Genomic DNA, 20243 nt, shown 5'->3' with positions numbered 1-20243 from the left:
AGACCAGTGATGGTGCTTGGAGGAGGCTCATCTGGGTGAACTGACCATTGCAGCTCAGATACTTAGGAGATTATCTACAGTGTATGGGGGAAGTACAGGAGATTTCCATAGGAAACATTTACCTTATTTCATGGAGAGAATAAGAAATCAGAGAAATGGATGGGAAGCTGCGTTTGTGCAGACTAGGTCTTATCTTGAGTTGTGTGTGTGCCAAAAGTCTGGCGTGTGTGTTTTGCAGGGAATGGCAGTGAAGGCTGGGTTAGGTTAGGGACCAGAACCTGTGGGAACATGGAAAGAGACACAAGAAGAAACTGGTGCTACTGTTCACAAAATAAATAGGGAAACAATCTTTCCTTTTCCAATCTGTTGGCTTTCCTGGTGTGCCCATAACCACTCTGGCTTTTCTGTCACCTAAACAATTCCTTGCCTGTAATCGTGATTAGCTGATGGCAGGTGGTATTTGTGTAGCAACATCTGGATCTCATTGACCCTCAGTCTTCATTTCATACTAAACAAGTCTTCTAAAAGTCACCAAAAGAGTTACTTTAGGGGTTAAATTGACTACTTAATATTGCTAGGTTTAATTTTGTAGTAGGTTGATTGTGTAGAAGATTGATGCTCCACCAAAAAGATAAATGAACAAAATTTAAAAAGAAAAAAAAAAAAGTTGAAGTAATTATGATCTGGCCTATGATTGGATTTTTAAGTCTTACTACACTTGCGTATTTCAAAAGTGAAAGTATAAAGTAGTGTCTTGTTCATAATTATTTACTAAAATGGGCACATTATTTCTCAGGATATTGTAATATAGAAGAGATTTGGATAAAACAGGAAATCACTACTTCTAAATACTTAACTGTGCTTGCATATTCAAGTCTACCAACAGTGTCTTCTCCACCTCTGGTTTGAACTGGCTGTTCCAGTTTGCATGTTAAGCTTCGCAGATCTTTCTTCCTACCCTTTGTCCTCTTCCAGTATCCCCAAGATGGCGTGTTGCACTGTTTTCTGGCACAGAAAGGGTGATCTGGAGCCTGAGAAGTGGCCCTGCTGACTAAGTAGAAGTTGACAAAAGTAAATCTCTGCACTTCTTCTGGAAGTTGAGAGCCCAGCTCTTCACTTGCTGTTTTCCCAATGCCTGTCTTCAGAACGTGTCCCAGCTTTCCATGGTCATTCCCGGTCTGAGCTGCTGTCTGGGGAACACTGTCCCCTGTGAGACCAGTCGTGGTCTTGATACGAAGCTGTACTTCTGCTCTTTGCTTTCGCGGGCGCATGTAGAAAAGTTTTCCTGTGACAGGCCTGTTTCTCCCCAGCTGGGACTTAATTGAGAGGGACAATATTGATCCTTTATTATTTGGGGGCTGTCTTAACTGCAGCTTTCTTTTCCTACAGATTGACGGAAGCTGTCCAGAGCTGCCAAGTTTCGGGAATGCTTTGTGTTAGGACAGAAATGATATATACAGTGACCTTAGGAATGACATGAAACAAAGCAGTGCAAAGGGTTCCCATCTTCGTCGCGTCTTGAAGGCAGGGTTAATTTGCAGTTAGGTTACTGTAACGTTTCTGCTCCTTCAGCAGGGGAGCAGCTTAGTTTCAAAAGGCACCATTTGACTTTTATTAGTTTCTAACAGAGATAAAGGCAAGCTTTTTTGGCGAGCGCAAATATATTTGTCAAGAGTGGTCTGCAAAACTTACAATGTAAGTCAGCTTTTCAAAATGAAAGCATAACCATATAAACCCAAAGTACACTACAAAGCCAAAGAGTCAGCAGCTTATAGTAGGCTTGAGCTAAATATCCACCAGCCAACACAAAGCAAGTTATTGCTGAACTTCAGTCAAATTCTTTATTGTCTTCAAGCAATTGTCATGGGACTCACTTATGGCTCAGAGACAAAATAATAGTAGTGGTTGGAATTAGGTATTCAGCTGGAATTACTGAGCTGTACAAGGCAGCTGGGTAAAGTACTGAGCTGGAGAAAGAGCTGGAAAAGGGTGTCTGCAGCGTCTGTGTGATGCTGGGGCGTTTCCTGGGGTGGTTAAAGTTTTTGTTGCTTCCCTTAAATTTAGCTATGGTTTACTTTCACTCCAGAAAGCCTGGCGAAGGCATTCAGCAGGGAGCTGGTTCAATTCTATGTTAATATTAGTTATTCCCTTTATAAGAGAAAATTCTGGCATTTGTTTGCTTTTTCAGTTAGTTCCTCAAAAAACCCATTCATTTCAGAGTGAGGTGTATGTGACTCTTGTTTTGACAGCAATGCAAAATGAAGACACCTGTTAATTGGTATTTTTGGTGAAGGAAGGCTCAGAGAGACATAAATTGGTATTTTAGGAAACTTAATCCTTCCAGAGTTAGTGACTGATACGGGACTTAATTCTTGCATCCAGATTTTCACTTAACTGTGTGATGTTTAGGGAACTTTAGGCCACAGTTCAAACTGTACATAATTTTAATTCCTTGTTTAATTATTAATTGTATGAGTCTGCTTTGTAAATATTCAAGTTTTCCTTTTTTTTTTTTTTTTTTTTAAGCTGCATACATCACTGTTTGGGTATAGCAAAGGAGTGCTAGTGCAGAAAATTATTTAATCAGAGTAAAACCTTCCACATTTTTAATTAAAGCTTCTTTCACTGAAGTAATAATTAAAATTTCAGCACTTAATAGATTCCTATTAGCACGATCTGCTACTGGAGGTTTCACAGATCTGGCTTTCAGGAAAACCGCCTTGGGTGCTTGAAGGCAGGGAGCGCTCAGGGAAGTGCTGCCCTGGCTTGGTGTTCCTTGCTAGATTCACGTTGATGATTATTTTTTAAGTCTTAACGGTGAGCAGAAATATTAATTTGTTCCTGGAGAGAGGGAGGCAAGCAAGCCATTAATTGTGTCTTAGAACTTTTAAAAAGGTGCTAAAGCTTCAAAACATGTTTGTGTGTATTAAGTCTGCACTGGCAGGGTTCTGTTTGTAAGGGTGGAATGCTGTAGTGTTTGGAGAAACACTAGTTCGAAATACTGATCCTACTGTAGAGTTAGTCTTCTCTCAAACACAGACTACTTTTGCTTGTAACCTTGCTGTTGGAAGTGAGCCTCTGGAAAATAGTCTTAGTTGAATTGCTCTGCACAGCAGAACAACTTTGGGACCTCAGTAAATTACTTAAATTGCCTTGCTGCTCTTGCTGATTTGCAAGATGCAGTCATGTATGTCAGAAACCATAAAGGTTCCTTATTCCTTAAGATTAAAATAGCTGTGTTCAAAGGGATAATGGGATCAATATTGAAAATTATCCAGCGATATGCTTTGTCCTTTCTTGTCTTAACATGGAGTGTAGGGTTTACCGTTCTGTGGTTTGCCAGATGTGCAGTTTAGTTGTAAAGATTTTTTCTTTTTTTTGTTTTTTCTTTTGTCTTTTTTTTTTCCTATTTTTCCTTTTTTTTTTTCTTTTCCCTTTTTTTTCTTTTTTTTCTTTTTTTTGGTGGGTGAGAGGGGAGGTCTGGGGTAACTTCAGCATGGCATTTTTTCAAACATTTTTCATGTGCTTAGGTGCATCCAAGCAGAAGTCAAGTTCCCTGCAGGTAGCAGATAAGGACCTACTGCCACCTTTTCACCCATACCAGCCTTTGGAATGCATAGTAGAAGAGACTGAAGGCAAGCTGAATGAACTTGGACAGAGAATTAGTGCTATTGAAAAAGCACAACTTAAATCATTGGAATTAATTCAAGGTGAACCTTTAAATAAAGATAAGATTGAAGAACTTAAAAAGAACAGAGAAGAACAAGTACAGAAGAAGAAGAAAATATTGAAGGAGCTGCAGAAGGTGGAAAGGCAGTTGCAGATGAAAACCCAACAGCAGTTTACCAAAGAATATTTGGAGACCAAAGGTCAGACAGACACACCACTGCCCCTGCAGCAGCAGTGCCCACTGACAGGGGTCTTCCCAGACGTGGAAGCCGATAAGGGTCTGCCAGAGGATAACTTTTCAGGGTTACCTCAGGTTGACACAATCTTGTCTAAAGATGACGAGCAACAACAGTCTCCACCACCTGCTGAACAAATAGAGTTTGTTCCTATCCAGCCTTTGCCAGCACCGCATTGTAATTTTTCTGGTAATTTAGGTTATAATGGGACAGAGTCTCTTGAACTTCAGAAAGCATTAGGGAATCAGCAGAATGTAGGACAGCAGCAGCAAATTGCTGGGCAGGGGCTCTTAGTTCAAGAACCAGACGGATTAATGGTTGCCACTCCAGCACAGACGCTTACCGACACTCTTGATGACCTAATAGCAGGTGGGTTAAGAAATATACCTATTTTTGCATTAATTTGTGTGCTCAGTTTCCCTCTCTCTCCTTCCCTCCAAAAACATCTTGGGGTTTTCCAGTTTGGGAATACTTGTTTAAGAATGAAGTTCCTGATTAGTGTTATTAATCCTAAACAGTCAACTTCCAATTCTAACATAAGACTCTTAAATATCTTTTTTCCAAAGTGCAAAACTTCCTCTACTGGGGACCTGTTTTAGCCCCTTTGGCCTCATCTTTTTCTGTGCTTCTCTAAAAAGCCTTACCATGAGCGATTAGTAGTGCCCATTAGGAAACCTGAAAGCGTGATAGTTTTGTATCTTCTGTAGAATTTTCTGTACAGGCTTTTACCTCAGTGACTTTCTTCAGTGTAGTAGCCATCTCTAGAAAAAAGCCAAATTATTGTCACTTGTATGGACAATGTGTCCCTGTCCTTCTGCTTGAGGTGTTCCTATGGTTTCCTGTGGTACACAACCTGGAATCTGCACACAACCACTCAGTTCTGTAATGGCTTGTGTTTTCAGAATACCCTCTAAACCCTGGTTGTTGTACAGAAATGTCTGCTTGTTAGGTATATGGCAAAAATGTGTCCTGTTACCTGGATGAAAAGCAAAAATCCAAACATCCTTTCATTTGTTGATAATGGTGTGAAGAGGAAGTTCCCACACACGGGGTTGTGCGAGTCCCCTTGTGGAAAAAGAGGTATCGTTCCAGTTGACTTCATTTCATAGATTTGACTAGGATTGATGTTTGCTACTGGAGGTATGTAGAATATAGCCAGTGTTGTTTGGTCTGTAGTTTTTTTTTAATTTGGCATTTTTCAACTTTTGTACCTTGTGTCTGTCCCTTAGCCCTTATTTTCCTGTCTGCCCCCCTCTTTGTAGTCACTGCCCTGTCCTTTTAAGTTCATTTCAGGGTTGTAGAAATGTGCAGTAAGACCTTTTGCCAGCCGTTCCTGTGAACTTTTAGAATGATAATTGCATCAAGCTCATGCAAGTCAAGACTGCCTGCATTTACAACCTCCCATGGAAGCTGCAGTTGATGGAATAGCATGGTGTGCTGTGCCCAGCTCCCTTCAGTGATGCTGTGTAATTCATAGAAATCTATAATACAAGAGGAGAATTGGTCTGAGTTCCCATTTTCTGGCATGGCGTGCCGCCCTTCCTGCTCTGCGGTGCTATTCAGAATATTCAGCCAACATTTAAACAAAAATGCAATTAGATTTTTCTTGATTTTTATTACTCAAGACTTCATACTGGAGTGTGTGAGGAGGAAAATTCAAATGGTTAATGCAAAACGTAATCAAGAAGGGATTAATCTTTGGAGTAGTTCCTGTTGCTAACGGTTGAGCGTATCTAGCACAAGCTCATGTGGTACGTACCCTTCCATGGTCAGCAGCCCTGTATGGCAGCGAAAGTAATCACTGCACCCCAAATGAAAAAATGCTACAGTCAGCTGAGTGAGAGAGCTGTGCCAAGCTGTTTGGAAAAGATTGCAAACAACTAGAAAAACTTCTATCTTAAAAAGAATTAAAAATACCTTCAATAGACATTGGTTCATTTTCCGAAACTGTTTACTGTTTTTGCTAAGCAATTAAAGACATTTTTTGCTAAGAAATGAGATTTACTCGTTTCAGAAATGGATACAAAAGCATGCTCTTCTACAAACATTTACAGAAACACATCCCAAGGAAACTCTAGCTGTGCAATTCAGAGGCTTCTGCAAAAATGTATTCATGCGGCTTTATTGAAAGAGATTTTCTTCTGAAATTCATAAGTTTCTTTTGCTTCCCTCTCCCCAAGAAATTGTTGGAAGAGAATTAAATATTTTGCTCACTTTTAATCCAGACTGTGTAAAATAGTGACCCCCGTGTAAATTATAATCCTATTATATCTCAAATTTATGTACATTTAAAGACAAACTAAATCTCATACTCCAAATTCTCTGATCGTATTTAAAACACACTTGACCTTTTTCCACAAACTTGCCCATTAGGCCTTAATTTTGTAAAGAAATTTTGAGCAGTAGAAACTTAAGAGAACTGATTTTTACATGCATGCTGCAGATGGCAGATAAAATTCTTAAGGGCCCGTGCCTGGTGGGGGGAAGCTGCCTTGCCCTCGGCTGTGCCGGCCAGGTGTCCCCATAGGTGACGGTCCCACTGGGAGCTGCAGTAATGGTGGTGAGTGACTCTTGGCTTAGAAGAGCTATGAACATTTTTATTCCTGCTGAGTGTTCCAGTTTGTATTGAGTCTACTTCAGAAGAACGGAAATGTAAAATCATCTTGTTGTCCTCTGCGCTGAAATACCTTTTACTGTTGCTCTTACCAGTGGCCATGCAAGAGGCAGATTTTCCAAAGCCTCAGGTGAGGCTAGCTGTAGGGGAGAACTTGCATTTCTACAAAGCCTCAAATCTTTATTTTGCTGACTAACTTAATTGTGACAACATACATAAGTGGAGCATTTATCTTGCCCATCTGCTGGTATAATTTGTCAGCTGGGTGGGTGTTGAGGTAGTTGATGGCAAGGTGCGAGGTGCTGGAAGCCTCGCAGTCACTCATGGGTAGATGTGTACCCAAGTCCCCTCTTTCATAAAGCTGCGCAGAAGTAACCTTTGGAAAGTCTGGCAAAACCTAAAAATGAAGCAGCTCTTTCCACTCCAGAACATTTTGGTTGTAGTGGAGTTTATTTAGATGTGCTGAAGCAAAAATGTTGCAAGTAATCCTATCTTTGAAGGTGTGACTTATTACAGTAAAAATTTCAATTGAGTTTACCGGAGAGATATAGAAGTTGTGCAGTTTAGAGCAGGAAAGCAATAAATTAGTTTTGATCATGTCTTCCAATAGAAGAGGACATTTTGGATCTAATTTTCATTACTCGGTACACATTTGGTTTCTTGAATCATCTTGTCTTGCATAGTTGGAGTTTCATTTCAGTTCACATTATGCATTTACTGCAGTAGATTTCTTTGTTTGCTGTATCTGAATTGAGGCTTTTTTGATTTAGGGTATTCTAGATGAGGAAATTTCTTTTCTTTGTTGCTAGGTTTTGTTTCTAGTTGGAATATTTTTATACTGTTGGCTGGTATTTTTAGTCAGGAGGTGGCATCTCTGTGTGCTTCTGTCTGACTCTGCTCCTGCGAGCTCCCATTTGTTTACTGAGGTTCCAGGCATGTTTTGAGAAACTTTTATTAACAGTTACTTGGTTCTGAAGTTCTGATTTTGGTTGGTTATAGAGAATTCTAGTATTTTAAGGTAATGATTTGGAAGGTGACATCTGAGTTACTGTATTTAGGATTGCTGTTTGGAGTAAAACTGAGTTCTAGATGATCTGGAGTGAGAAATGGTGACTCATGAAACAAGGTACAGTTACTAATGTGCAGAAGCCTCTGTGCAGTGACACCTTACTGAGAAGCTGCATGGACAGGCTGAAACACTACTCCGTCATGAAAAAGCAATGTTTTCTTTGTCCTCAGAATCTCAGTTTCTTTGAGGAAAGTGGAACTGAAATCTGAGTCCGGTATTCGTGAATGTCCGTGCTGACAGCAGGACAGTGGTTAGGGAGCTGCAGCTTCAGGCTACAGCTGCAGTCTCTTCCAGAGCTGCTTGCTTGAGGTTCTGCCAATGCCTCCAGAGTTGTACTTAAATAAAATACCAAGTTTTTGCTTCCTTTTGTTTTGCTTATGTTTCCTGTGATAGTTTTTCATAAGTTGGGAAAATAGTCGTCCATCTCTTTGGAGACCTGTCTTCAACTTCACAATGATTCAAAGTAAGTCCCTTTGGAAAGTTGCAAGCCCTTCCTAAAATGTGAGGAACCTGAATTTTGTCATGGGTACAATAATTTTTTAAAATACAAGTCTCTTGAATATTGAAGTCTATGGAAACATCCAAAACCAATGTCACAAAATAGGCATTTTATAAAGATCTGAGGTACACATTGTGAAAATTGATGTTTATTTGTTTTTTTTTTTTTTAATCAATGCCTGGCCTGTGTTTATCAGTACTTTTCTCGGTGGAAAGACAACACGCCTGTTCAGTAGGAATCAGTCTGCATGTTGGAAAGTTTCCCCTTTGTCTTCTCAGAGGGTGAAAGCCACATGTTTTTCTGGTCGGTTGAAACCCTGCGGCGTGGCACAGAGCTGCTGCAGGGGATCACCGCCAGAGCTGGTGCCATGCCCTCCAGCTGGCCATTCCCCATGGCCTCGTGGGCAGGGCCAGGCCTGCTCTCTGTTGCTGAGCCGTGATGCCACCATCCCCCCTGCATAATGCCTGTCTGGAGTGGATATGGTAGCATTGTTCCTTGGGAAAGACTGCCCATTAGCTTCTGACACTCGGTATGGCTTGCTAGAGACTAGCAGTGATCAGCAAGATGTCCTTGACTTCCCTGGGGCTGGTGTCAGACTGATGAAGCCGTCCCCAGGGGCTGGGCTCCTCCTGGTAGCCAGAGACAGGAGCAGAGGTGGCTCTCCTGTCAGTAGGATGACGGCGTCTCCCTGGATGGGTGTTCACAGGAGCAGTAGGTGTCCCACCTCCCATGATCGAGGTTGGTCATCAGAAATGGGCTTGGGGAAATAAGGGTTAACTCAAATTTCATACAAATGTATGCAAAAGGGATGGTGGAACTATTGCTGCAAGGTCATCTTTGAGTAAAAACTGGTACATTGTTTTGTAACTTAGGCTGAGCTAAATCAGCCCCATGAAACTGGAGGTAGAAGTTCTCCGATGTGCTTTGCTCCACAGAGCACAATTGCAGTGATGCTCCATTGGGCCAATTTGCCAACCACAGTGTGAGGAAATAGAAAATTACACTTTAAAAAATCCTGCAGTTCTGTAAACTCAGTAGTTATTGAGGGGATGATTAATCAGTGGGTGTTGTAGGATTATTTGTTGTTAGATTTTCATCTTAAACAAGAGTTTGGGGTATCAGCACAGGGTTTATCTGCATTTTTACTGCCTTTGGTGTTCTCTCTGATGTTTGACATTGTTGTTACTGTGTACGTAAAGTGCTTAGCGCACACATATGTTTCAAGCTGTTGATGAAAATCTAAAGTACGCAAGAAATACTTGGACATTTTCAGTCATGGTTGCGAAATGTAGAGAACTTATGGAACTTGTAATAGCAACACTGAATATATTGCAGTAAGGAGCCTTAAACTGGCTGCGCACCCCTGCTTCATAAGCACAGCACAAGCGCGTGTTTTTAGAGAGAGAGATATATATCTATATAGCTGCAAGATCCGAAAGCATTGAGCCAGTGTCTTTTATGAGGAACCAGTTTGATTTAATGTAAGTCCTTAACAAGGTGATTTGGTGTCTGGTATTTCGAAAAGAATAATCTTTAGAAATGCAGTTAGTATCTTGCACTTCAGTACACTGAGCAAGGAAACAATTGTATTGCATTAATTAATGCTCAGCTGCTATTCTGAGTGGCAATCCATAGTAAGCAGATGAAGTGTGGGAGCTTTTATATTTGAGGCTTTTAATACAAACCTGGTTTTCTCCTGAGGGTTCTAACATGAAGCAGAAGTCTACTCTGAATTCAGATACAATGTTTGATTGCTTAAATGTGGTAGCCAAATGTTACTGCTGGTTTTTGCCTATGGGCCAAGGAGAATGCTTTACTTAAAAAATACAGTTGAAAACTGTCACCTCCCACAATTTCAGTGAACTCCCCCATGTTTCCAGAAACCAACTGAGTGACCCATCTAATCTTGCTCTAGTCTGCATTTCCTTTGGCACACATGTGCAGTCCTGTAGGCTGGATCAGTGGTATTGGTGGTCATGTTGAGGATTCTTCTAAGACTTTTCAGTCTGCACCATTTTCCTATGAGTAATTTCTGGTGTGTAATTTGTCAATGGAACATTGTAGGGAAGGCTGAGCTGGGAAAGGTTTGCAAAAATTTCTCTTTTAAGTCGTATGCAGGTTTGAGTTCATCCTTCATCTTCCCTTACTGCTTGAGACACTTGGACAGAAGCAAAATGCTGCTGCTTATTTCTTACCAGCAGTTGGTAGTGCTTTTCATCAGCTGCTTGTTCCAGGAATACTGCAAAATACTGTGTGGATTGGAATCATTAAAGCTAATCAAATATTCCATCTAATGAGGCTGCACAGTATAGAGATTGGCAATCCAGCAGTGACAATACTGGTGAACTCCAGCTGCTCTATTAACGTGACGTGCTGTAGTTGAAGTGCTGAGAGCTCGAGCACAGGTCCCTTCAATTCTGCTGGGCTGCCCTTGAGCTCTCATTTGGTTACAAAGGCAGGCAGAGCCTTGTCCCTGTGGTGTCTATGTGCAGGGATATTTCCCTGCTTGCTCTGGTAAGGCTTCATTTAAAATGAGTTCACTAAAATCTGATGCTCAATTATCAATTTTTTCAATTTTTTTTTTTTTAAAGAAGATAAAGTTGCATTCCTTGTGTCCTTGAGCCATGCTAGAGCTTCAGGAAGAAATATTTTACAGGTTATGGGTCAATCAGAATAAATTTTAGGGAGCACACAGTTTTCAGCTTGCTTATTTTTGTTGACTGCCCCCTCCTATTGTCTTCTCTTCTCCCCTTCCTGGGTTGTTTTAACTCTGAGACGTGAGTCGTGGTGTAACTTGCTGCCAGTCATCTTGCTTTGAAAACCTTTTCCGGAAACTAGGTGTGCACTAACCTTTACGTGAAAAACTTCTGAATTCCGGAATGAGACTATATTTCTGAACATTCGGTTTGTGGTTTAGTGATAAATCATTTGCCTGCTTAGACTGAGCATATGATTGAACTCTAATAGCGAAGCTTACGATTTGAAGAGGATAACTAATAATCTTCATAATTCATACTTGTAATGCATACAGACTAATTCATAAAATTATTTTCTAACTTTATACAGTTTGGAGACGATAAAAGCTTCTTTGCTCAAGACACCAACTTGTTTGTTTTTAGGAACACTTAATTTGTTTCCTCATGTTACTGTTCTGGTATTAGGCTGTTGCAGTTTTATGGGACTACACATTTTATATGAAAAATATTGCATTCCTAAGAGCAGTTTAATAACGTGGTGTTACTTTTCAGCTGTGAATAGCAGAGTGCCCAGTGGCCCCGCCAGCTCCTCACACACTACTGAATCCCCTACGCCGGAGCCGTGCTCACAGGCATCCAGCAACGTGCCCTCGCAGTCGGTGCTCCCAATGTATCCTTCGGTTGACATTGATGCACATGTGAGTAATTGCAATTGGGTTTGTGTGGATTTGCTGAAAGGAAAAAATTTCATCTAGTACTGGCTTAAAAATGTTGAAATTCTCTTAAAGTGTTTTTAATTTCTGAATATCTACTTCTTTTTTCTTCCCAACCATCAAGACTGAAAGTAATCATGACACTGCCCTGACCCTCGCATGTGCGGGAGGTCATGAAGAACTTGTATCTGTGCTGATAGCACGTGGTGCCAATATTGAACACAGAGACAAGAAGGGTAAGTTAAAACAGTAAAACAGTTTGACCATGAACTGCAACTTGAAACAGCGAATTTCAAATTGGGATTTGGGATTCTTTGCTTCAGAAAATTACCAAAGCTTGCAAAATTGTAGAATTGCATTCTTGTACTTCTTGTAGAAATATTGGCTGTATAAAGCCAGTGTTATTGCATGCCTTTCTGTCTGTATTTTTGAAAGGAAGTGCATCTGAGTGGTTTCTTTGAGCAGATTTGCAAAATGTGAAATGCTTTGGCCTTATGGTTCACCCTCTGCAAAAGACCATAGCATACTAAAGAGCGTCTAACGGGGATAAATATCAAATCTTGGCTGGCAAAGCTAATGGGCAGTCGTTGTCAGGCTGTGTATCATATTGTTCCCAATAACAGAGTTTAGCAAAATCTCCAATCTTTTAGAGCTGAGAGAATGAAATCACTGTGCCTTTCTCTTTGGAACTCACGTTGACCACTGGAAATAAGCAACACATGCAGTGCAGATGTGTTCATTAGTTGGAGCTTTATCAAATAGGAATTAAGTGGAAAGCCATGAGAGATGAAGCCCTAAAGAGATGAGTTGGGTGGAACTGAATCCAAACTAACCAGTGCAAGTAGTGCTTAGATTTCTTTTGAAGAGCCTTTAATTATATTTGGCTAGAATCAGAGCCTACATGTGTCAGGGCCAGAAGAGGGCTAGGTAAGGGTCTGAGATTGTGGCCTCTACCAGGAAATCCCCAGTCTGAGGAAGACATGTCTGATCAGTAGAAGTCATTTTGAATTAACCCTTTTGTGCATTTCTAGTCCTTAATAATAATTTTGAGATTCTCAGGGTTGCTTTTAACATGATCTCTTGTTACTAGGTTTTACGCCTTTGATTCTGGCTGCAACTGCTGGACATGTTGGTGTAGTGGAAATTCTGCTCGACAAAGGTGGGGATATAGAAGCACAGTCTGAGCGCACAAAGGATACTCCGCTTTCGTTGGCATGCTCTGGTGGACGCCAAGAGGTACAGATATATTTGTCTTCAATGGTTTGAATTGTTTTTGTGGATAGGTTTTTTTCCAGTGATTTTTTTGTTGATGGTATAATAAATTGTCCTTTTTCAGAAAGGCTTTTAACCTGTGTAAGTATAGGTAATTTAAGTTTCTTTCCTCTTCCAAGAGGAAATGGAATTTATTCTTTTCTCCCTTGGCTATTCCAGTTTTGTTAGCTGATAGTTGTTATAACTTGTGGTCATTCTGCTGTCAATGTGTCCTTGCAAGATAAGTAGTTTTGTGAGGGAAGTAGAGATGTTTAATGAATAACTTTATTCACTGATCACTTTCCTTATGCATCCTCCCCGCTCTCAAAACTAAAACAGCTGGTGCAGGCACAAGGACAGAAACTGGAATGGTGGGTTGGCAGTACATGGTTTTAATGGTAATGTGCAGGGCTGATGAGTGCAGATGCAGTGCAGGGCACATGGAAACATTCTTGAAAGACTAGTATAGTTTTCTCTCAGCATGGGTTTTTTTTTTTTTTTTTCCCAAATAAAATTTGTTAAATCCTTCCTGATTTAGTTATGGGCCTGCTGGCTCAGAAGATGGCATGGAGATGGCAGAGGGCTCTGTGCCAGATACGGGAGTGGTAAGAAGATTGTAAGGATTAAAATGGCCAAAATTGGAAAGTTTCCACTTTGACTTTTGAATTGCAGATCTTAAACAGTAAAAGTGATGCTCACAAATGAAAGGAGAGATCAATGTGGCCTGGGATAGCATTACTTACTGAACTACATAAGACTTTTGTTCTTCCTCTTCAACTTTTTTCCTTATGCCAGAATCTACCTCTTAAGTTTCTGGCTTAGCAATTTGTGAGGCAGCCTTTTTTCTGGCTTATTTGAAAATCACCTAGCCTATGTTAGCAGTAAAACAAGGCCCACTGAAGTGCAGTACATCACCAGAAACATCTAAATTTTCCCCCCTTTTACTTCTCTTAAGCGGCTTCTGATAAAGAAGTCCTTCATCATGCTTTTTCCATTACTGTCAGTCGGCCTGATTTTTACTGTGTATTTTGTTGGAAAGACCATATAATACAGATGATCTAACTTGGCTCAAGTGTCATTTGAATTAAAGTTGTGGGAGTTTCTGAAAGAGACACTCAAACAGTGTGAGACGCTATGGGAGTGGGATAGATCCCTTGTTTGCAAACTTAAGATTCACAGCAAGAGCTTCACTTTAAAGCCTTGCATTTTTGATTAGGTAAAATAATCTTTCTGGAAGACAAGTGCTGCGCTGCTACAGCCCGTGCAAATTACCTGATGTATTCACCAGTTGCTAAGTCTGTACAGCACACATATAAACGTAAAGCAAAAGAGGATAGAGGTTTTCCTATAGAATCTTACCTATTGACAAGTGAAACTGATAGCATGCTGGAAGGTTTGAACACGTCATAATATCCTTTCACTTCCTGGAGAATAGCAAAGGGCATAGTATGTCTTCTAATATGCATGCTCTGTTTTCAGGTTGTTGATTTGCTGTTGGCACGGGGAGCAAATAAAGAACATAGGAATGTGTCTGACTATACGCCATTAAGCCTTGCTGCATCTGGTGGCTATGTTAATATCATCAAGATTCTTCTCAATGCTGGGGCAGAAATTAATTCAAGGTAATGTACTATGTACACCAGGTGAACTGCAGTGTAGCACAGATACTCCATTGTACATACTGAGGCGTAGGTTGGTATCTCTAGTGCTTTCAGACCTCCTTGCAGCCTTTCTACACTGATATTATCCTTTATGTTCATGTTACCTTAGTGCTTTTAAGTTGCCTTTAGCTATCACAAACCCTGTCTCCCTTATACCTAAATTTTAAGGGATTCATAGAATCACAGAATGGTTTGGGTTGGAAGGGACCTTAAAGACCATCCAGTGCCACCCCCTGCACCCAGGTTGCTCAAAGCCCCATCCAACCTGGCCTTGAACCCCTCCAGGGATGGGGCAGCCACAGCTTCTCTGGGCACCCTGGGCCAGTGTCTCACCACCCTCACACTAAGGATTATTATACTTTGCAAACCTATTCCTTCCCTTTCCCTCTTCCACCATTCTGTGATCTAGGAGTCAAACTATTTCCAGTAGAACCAGGTAAAGAAACCAGCCAAAGCACTCAAGACAGCTTTATTTGTGTGTTTGAAGATGTCTTTTTCAGTACGAGGAACAAATTTACACAGCTATGTCACTTCAGCCTTCTCTTTATTCATTTTAAGAAAACTTACACATATTCTATCACTAGAGAAAGTTAAAACTGCAGTTGTGCTAGAAGCACGCTTTTTCTGAATGAATCAGATGCAGCCTTGATCTTTAGTATATGTAGTTTAAGACTTACATACTTCAGCCATCTGAATGTCTAAAAGCTGAAATGTATTTTCCTTGTTTATAAATTGCAATTGTCTATTGCATATAGTTACTCTGATGGTTTCTCCTAATCAATTCAAAAATGCTAGTGTTTTAGGTCAGTGTCTCTATTTGCATATGATGTTGTATGTTCCTTTCTGGCTTACAACAAAACATTTTGTTCCGCTTAGATAGACTTAAATTTCCCAGAGCGTTCTTCTGGTTCTGGGAACTGCAGTTTGTTCCTTTCCCTTTAGGACCGGCAGTAAGCTGGGTATTTCTCCTCTGATGCTGGCTGCTATGAATGGCCATGTACCTGCCGTCAAACTGTTGCTTGATATGGGTTCTGATATTAACGCCCAAATTGAGACCAACCGGAATACAGCCCTCACCCTGGCCTGTTTCCAGGGCCGAGCAGAGGTGGTCAGTCTGCTGCTGGACAGGAAGGCCAACGTGGAGCACAGGGCAAAGGTGAGCGTGTGAATCGTCTTTCTTTATGACTTATTCTAACAGGTGTTTTCTCTGAGTCATCAAGTTTCTTCAAATTTTCCTGTTACTTGGAGCCTGTCTGGGCTCAAAGGACTTATTAAATGTTCTGAAATAAGTTTGGTTTTTATTTTAAAAATAAAAGCAGCAGTGATGATGAATTTCTTGTGTTAAGGAAAAGCTGGCTGGTCCTTCTGAGCTCATAATGAGACTCAGATTGACTCTTGTTCTGCAGCACTGAGAAACTTGTCAGGTTTAAGCTTGACATGATACTCATTAACAGAACAGATATGCATATTTTTACATCTGAGTTAAGCCTAGGCAGGGATAGTGATTCTCACAATAGATTTCTTGTCTACAACAGAAGTAGTGCAATCAAACTTTGTAAAGCTTTTGCATTACTGTAAAACCCGTGGCTTCAGTACTGTGACTTTCTGTGCCTCTGAAATGCTCCACAGGTCCCATCCTTTGGTGCTCTGGGACAGCTTTGTGTCTCCTGCCATAAAGCAAGCTTAAAGCTTGTGTAGACAGCCAGACTGATTTCCCCAGCACAAAGGAATTTTTGGTAACTCCTAAGGCTGCTGAAATAATTGCTATGTCTGTCTACCCTGCCTGCTTCTGGAATGACTGTGGCTGGAGAATAGGGGATATGGATAAAAGCCAGCTCTCAAATGGTCAGTTGGACATGTTAGCAGCTGGTAAAAGCTTATTTAACAGTCTAGCCTGGCAACTAAGTTGGGCCAGATCAGTCTCAGCACTAAGGGAGGCTAGAGAAAAGCTAATAAAGGCAGTTACTGAGCGTTTTCATAGAAATACTTGTCTCTTCATTTGGATCTGTTCTAACCTCTGTTTTAGGGATCCTGTTGAAACTTTGTTTTTGCTGTTGAGACAGGTATCTGGTGGTACTTAGTCAACAGTTTGCCTGGATTTATATAAATCAAAGTCCAAAATAATTTGGGGTTTGGTTTTGGTTGGTTTTTGGGTTTGTTTTTTTTTGAGAAAAACTGCTTGAAATTGGGCTCCTAAACTAAATATAAGCAGCTAAATAAAAAAAACAATCTGATTTCCCTATGTAGAAATCATTTATGTCTCGTTCAAAGTATATTGTGCAGATTTCACACTGAGTAACTCATTCTCTTTGCGCAGACTGGTCTCACACCTCTGATGGAAGCTGCTTCAGGAGGATATGCAGAGGTTGGCAGGGTTCTCCTTGATAAAGGAGCAGATGTTAATGCTCCACCCGTGCCTTCCTCAAGAGATACAGCTTTAACAATTGCAGCAGATAAGGGTCACTACAAGTTCTGTGAGCTCCTGATTAATCGGTAAACTATTTCTTCTCATTAGCAGCAATTTTTTTCTGTAACTGTATTCCTCTGTGGCAAGGGTACTCTTGTTTACATTGCATAGTGCATCTGAGAGCAAAGGGAATGGGAAGCTTTGGAAGCAGGATGTTGAATCTGTTCCCTGCTCTCCAGTGTTATCCTGGAGTATCCTGCTATTCCAATGTTAATTAAGCTAAGGAGGCAGCTGGCACCAGAGGTAAGCAGTGTCTGGCTTGGCATGTGAGCATCTCCCCGCTGTCACTTGGGTGGCAAAGCCTGGAAGGAGCTCTTCAGGCATAACCCTATGCACTGCAAAAATCTCAAGGGGCTGCTTTGTCCTGTGAGTAATGGTAATTTAAAGGATCCATGGTTGCTAGTTGCATAGCTGTGGTGCAGTAGGCCATGTTAGGTGAGTGGGTTTTTTCTGTAAGGGAGGTTTAAATAATCCCTGTGTCACTACATTGCAACTTAAACAGCAGATTTCAGGGACAATTTCTCTATGTAGACACTAGATTTCAGTAATCAAAGTTATATATCCAGTTGTACTCTGATCTTTCGTGATCTTCCTGACTTCCACCTTTACTCATACCTTGTTTCACTCAATTACACTTGTACGTTTTTAGAGGAGCCCATATTGATGTTCGTAACAAGAAAGGAAACACACCTCTGTGGCTGGCAGCTAATGGTGGTCACTATGATGTGGTTCAGTTGCTTGTGCAAGCAGGAGCAGATGTGGATGCTGCAGATAATCGGAAAATCACACCTCTCATGTCAGCATTTCGTAAGGTAGGAGACCAACTTAATTTTATGTTTCAATGCTAAGTGTTTTCAAAACAGTTTCTCATTTGGTCTTTGAATGCTTGGTGTTGGAAGAATCAAATATAGCACAGCAAAATTACTATTTTGATAAAATGCATGCTTTAAAGTAATCATAATCTGTGTACTTCACACAGATCTAATTTTTGAGAGGTGAAAAACTCAGTTGCATAAGCCATGTTAACTTTATTATTTTCAGTTATACACTGTCCAAAAACTTCCACTGTTTGAGATTTTACTGTTTTGAGATTACCATAGTCCCCTCTAAACTTCTGCAGATTATACTGCTTGTTTCAGTCCTGCTTTTGAGATGAACAAAATACCAGTCTATAATAAGCTGTCCTGATTCCCTTGTGCTTCTCTTGTTCCGTTCTTAATTTGTTGTTGAGTGGGATACTTTGTAGTCAGCTTTTTCTGTCACCACCTTTTCTTCTTGGCAGGAAGGACATTGCTTTGTGATGTTTTCATCAGTTATGTTGTTGGATGCCAGGAGCATAGCTATAGCAGAGGAATTTATTAGCTGTAGCTGCTTTGCCTTTCACAAAATACCCAATAAGCATACAGCTTTTTTGGCAAAGAGCGATACTGAGCATACCACTGCTGTCCCTCCATTGCTTTCCAATAACTTCAGAGGCAACAGGTATTTTCTGTGCGGATGCACAGTGTATCTCATCGGTGAGTGGGTAGTGCAGCAGAGAAATGTTTTTGCCAGAATAATACCCAGGTGGCTCACTTCCCTCATCAGATGTACCTCCTCATGGAACAAAGTCAGCTTCGTGGCGTGAGAGGCAGGCGAGTGGGCTTGGGTAACCAGTGGGGTCTAAAGAGGGTCGTCTCGGCTGTTACTGAGAACATGAACAGCTGCCTCTGCCCCTGGGCCTGGTTTAGTCATGGTATTTTGAAATAAAAAATGACTTGTGAGAGAGCTTGTCTTTGCCACCGTGACATGGAACAGCAGACATGCTGTCAACATTGAGCAAACAGTAACTACCTTCTCAAACAGCAGGCTATCAAAAATGTTCTTGCTTATTTTTAGCCTTTTGTGTTGCACTAAGAGATATCAAACTTGTATTTTGATGACAAACGTTGATAATTGTATACAAGAGATTAGAATTTTCTTTGCTATTCTAGGGACATGTGAAAGTAGTTCAGTTCCTGGTGAAAGAAGTTAACCAGTTTCCTTCGGACATTGAATGTATGCGATACATAGCAACGATAACTGACAAGGTGAGTTTCACTTTGGGAAAAGACCCTGCCCCTTGTTTTCAGCAAAAATATGAATGATAAGTTCTTAAGTATTCGAAAACTGAATGTACATGTTTACTGGTGTATGTTTGATTTGGAGGTTTGTGCAAGTCTCCTTTTTAATACAGAACTTAAAAAAATAAATCAGTGTTTAGAGTCCTATTCTGTTGAAATAGTTAGTATGTTTATGAATAATCTCATGTTTGTAAAGCAGGTCTTGCTCCCCAATTTTAGTTTATTATGGAGGTAGTAAGACAAGTTTGCATTCCAGGACCTGCTGAAAAAGTGTCACCAGTGTGTGGAGACGATTGTGAAAGCTAAAGACCAGCAGGCTGCAGAAGCAAATAAGAATGCAACTATATTGCTGAAGGAGCTAGACCTGGAAAAAGTGAGTAGAGAATTGCTGTTGTGTGTGGCATAACAGTCTGAACTATGTATTAATATATAGGCTGTATTTCCTGTTGGTTTTTCTTGGGGCAACAGTTCTTCACGCTGTGACTGTATGTGCTTTCCTTCCTCTAATATACAAAAAGTGAAGCATATACCAAGGGTGGAAAATTAGAACTGACTTCTGCTTCAGCCACTCCACTGTCCTTTATATGGAAGCTTGGACATGGCAATAGTTACCTTAGGTAGTAGCTCTCTTGGATTACTTTAATGAGGTTATTAAATGTTTTTTGAGAACGGACTGAGATGAGGAGAGATTTTGCTGGTTTTCCAGTAAAATTATATTTTTATAACACCTCTGTTTTGGTTGTTATTTTGTTGTCATTCCTTAGAAGTTTCAGGACCAACTAGTCCTGTTGTTCCATAAGGTCTGCCCAGTTTCTGCATAATAATTCAGTATGGGACAAAATAATTCTTAGTTCATCATGCACTCTCCTTTCTCCCTTCCCCCAGATTTCTAGGGAAGATCTGATAAGTATAGTTTAATCTGTGTGAAAATGTTTAAATATGGATCCTTTTCTCCTACATAGTCAAGAGAGGAGAGCAGAAAACAAGCTCTTGCAGCTAAAAGGGAGAAAAGAAAGGAAAAGAGAAAGAAGAAAAAAGAAGAACAAAAAAGAAAACAAGAAGAAGATGAAGAAAACAAGCCTAAAGAAACTCTGGAACTGCAAGAAGATGATGATGAAGAAGAAAATGATGATGAAGGTAAAGAACAAGTGTTTCTATGAACAATGTAGTTGTGGGGGTGCCTAGGTAAGGGAATCTGTACTGTGACATTATTGCATAGCTTCTGCCCTGGTTCTTCCCTCTGCTGTCAGAATTCCTGGCAAAACT

At 40.5% G+C, this 20243-nt stretch overlaps 1 protein-coding gene across 1 annotated transcript in view; it reads left to right on the top strand.

Annotated features, from left to right (window-relative positions):
* The window catches only part of ANKHD1 (ankyrin repeat and KH domain containing 1), a 117795-nt gene that overhangs the window by 79176 nt on the left and 18376 nt on the right, over positions 1 to 20243 (top strand). The window contains exons 15-25 of the mRNA XM_074155688.1: positions 3531 to 4274; positions 11336 to 11481; positions 11621 to 11732; positions 12587 to 12732; positions 14227 to 14369; positions 15351 to 15564; positions 16726 to 16901; positions 17525 to 17687; positions 18849 to 18944; positions 19234 to 19350; positions 19940 to 20114. Coding sequence (XP_074011789.1) covers positions 3531 to 4274; positions 11336 to 11481; positions 11621 to 11732; positions 12587 to 12732; positions 14227 to 14369; positions 15351 to 15564; positions 16726 to 16901; positions 17525 to 17687; positions 18849 to 18944; positions 19234 to 19350; positions 19940 to 20114 — 2232 coding nt within the window. The remainder of the gene's footprint in view (positions 1 to 3530; positions 4275 to 11335; positions 11482 to 11620; positions 11733 to 12586; positions 12733 to 14226; positions 14370 to 15350; positions 15565 to 16725; positions 16902 to 17524; positions 17688 to 18848; positions 18945 to 19233; positions 19351 to 19939; positions 20115 to 20243) is intronic.

Source organism: Numenius arquata, chromosome 11 (assembly GCF_964106895.1).
Source record: "Numenius arquata chromosome 11, bNumArq3.hap1.1, whole genome shotgun sequence".
Classification (NCBI taxonomy): Eukaryota; Metazoa; Chordata; class Aves; order Charadriiformes; family Scolopacidae; genus Numenius; species Numenius arquata.
Note: the sequence above shows the minus strand (reverse complement) of the source record. Positions and strands in the feature narration are given on the sequence as shown.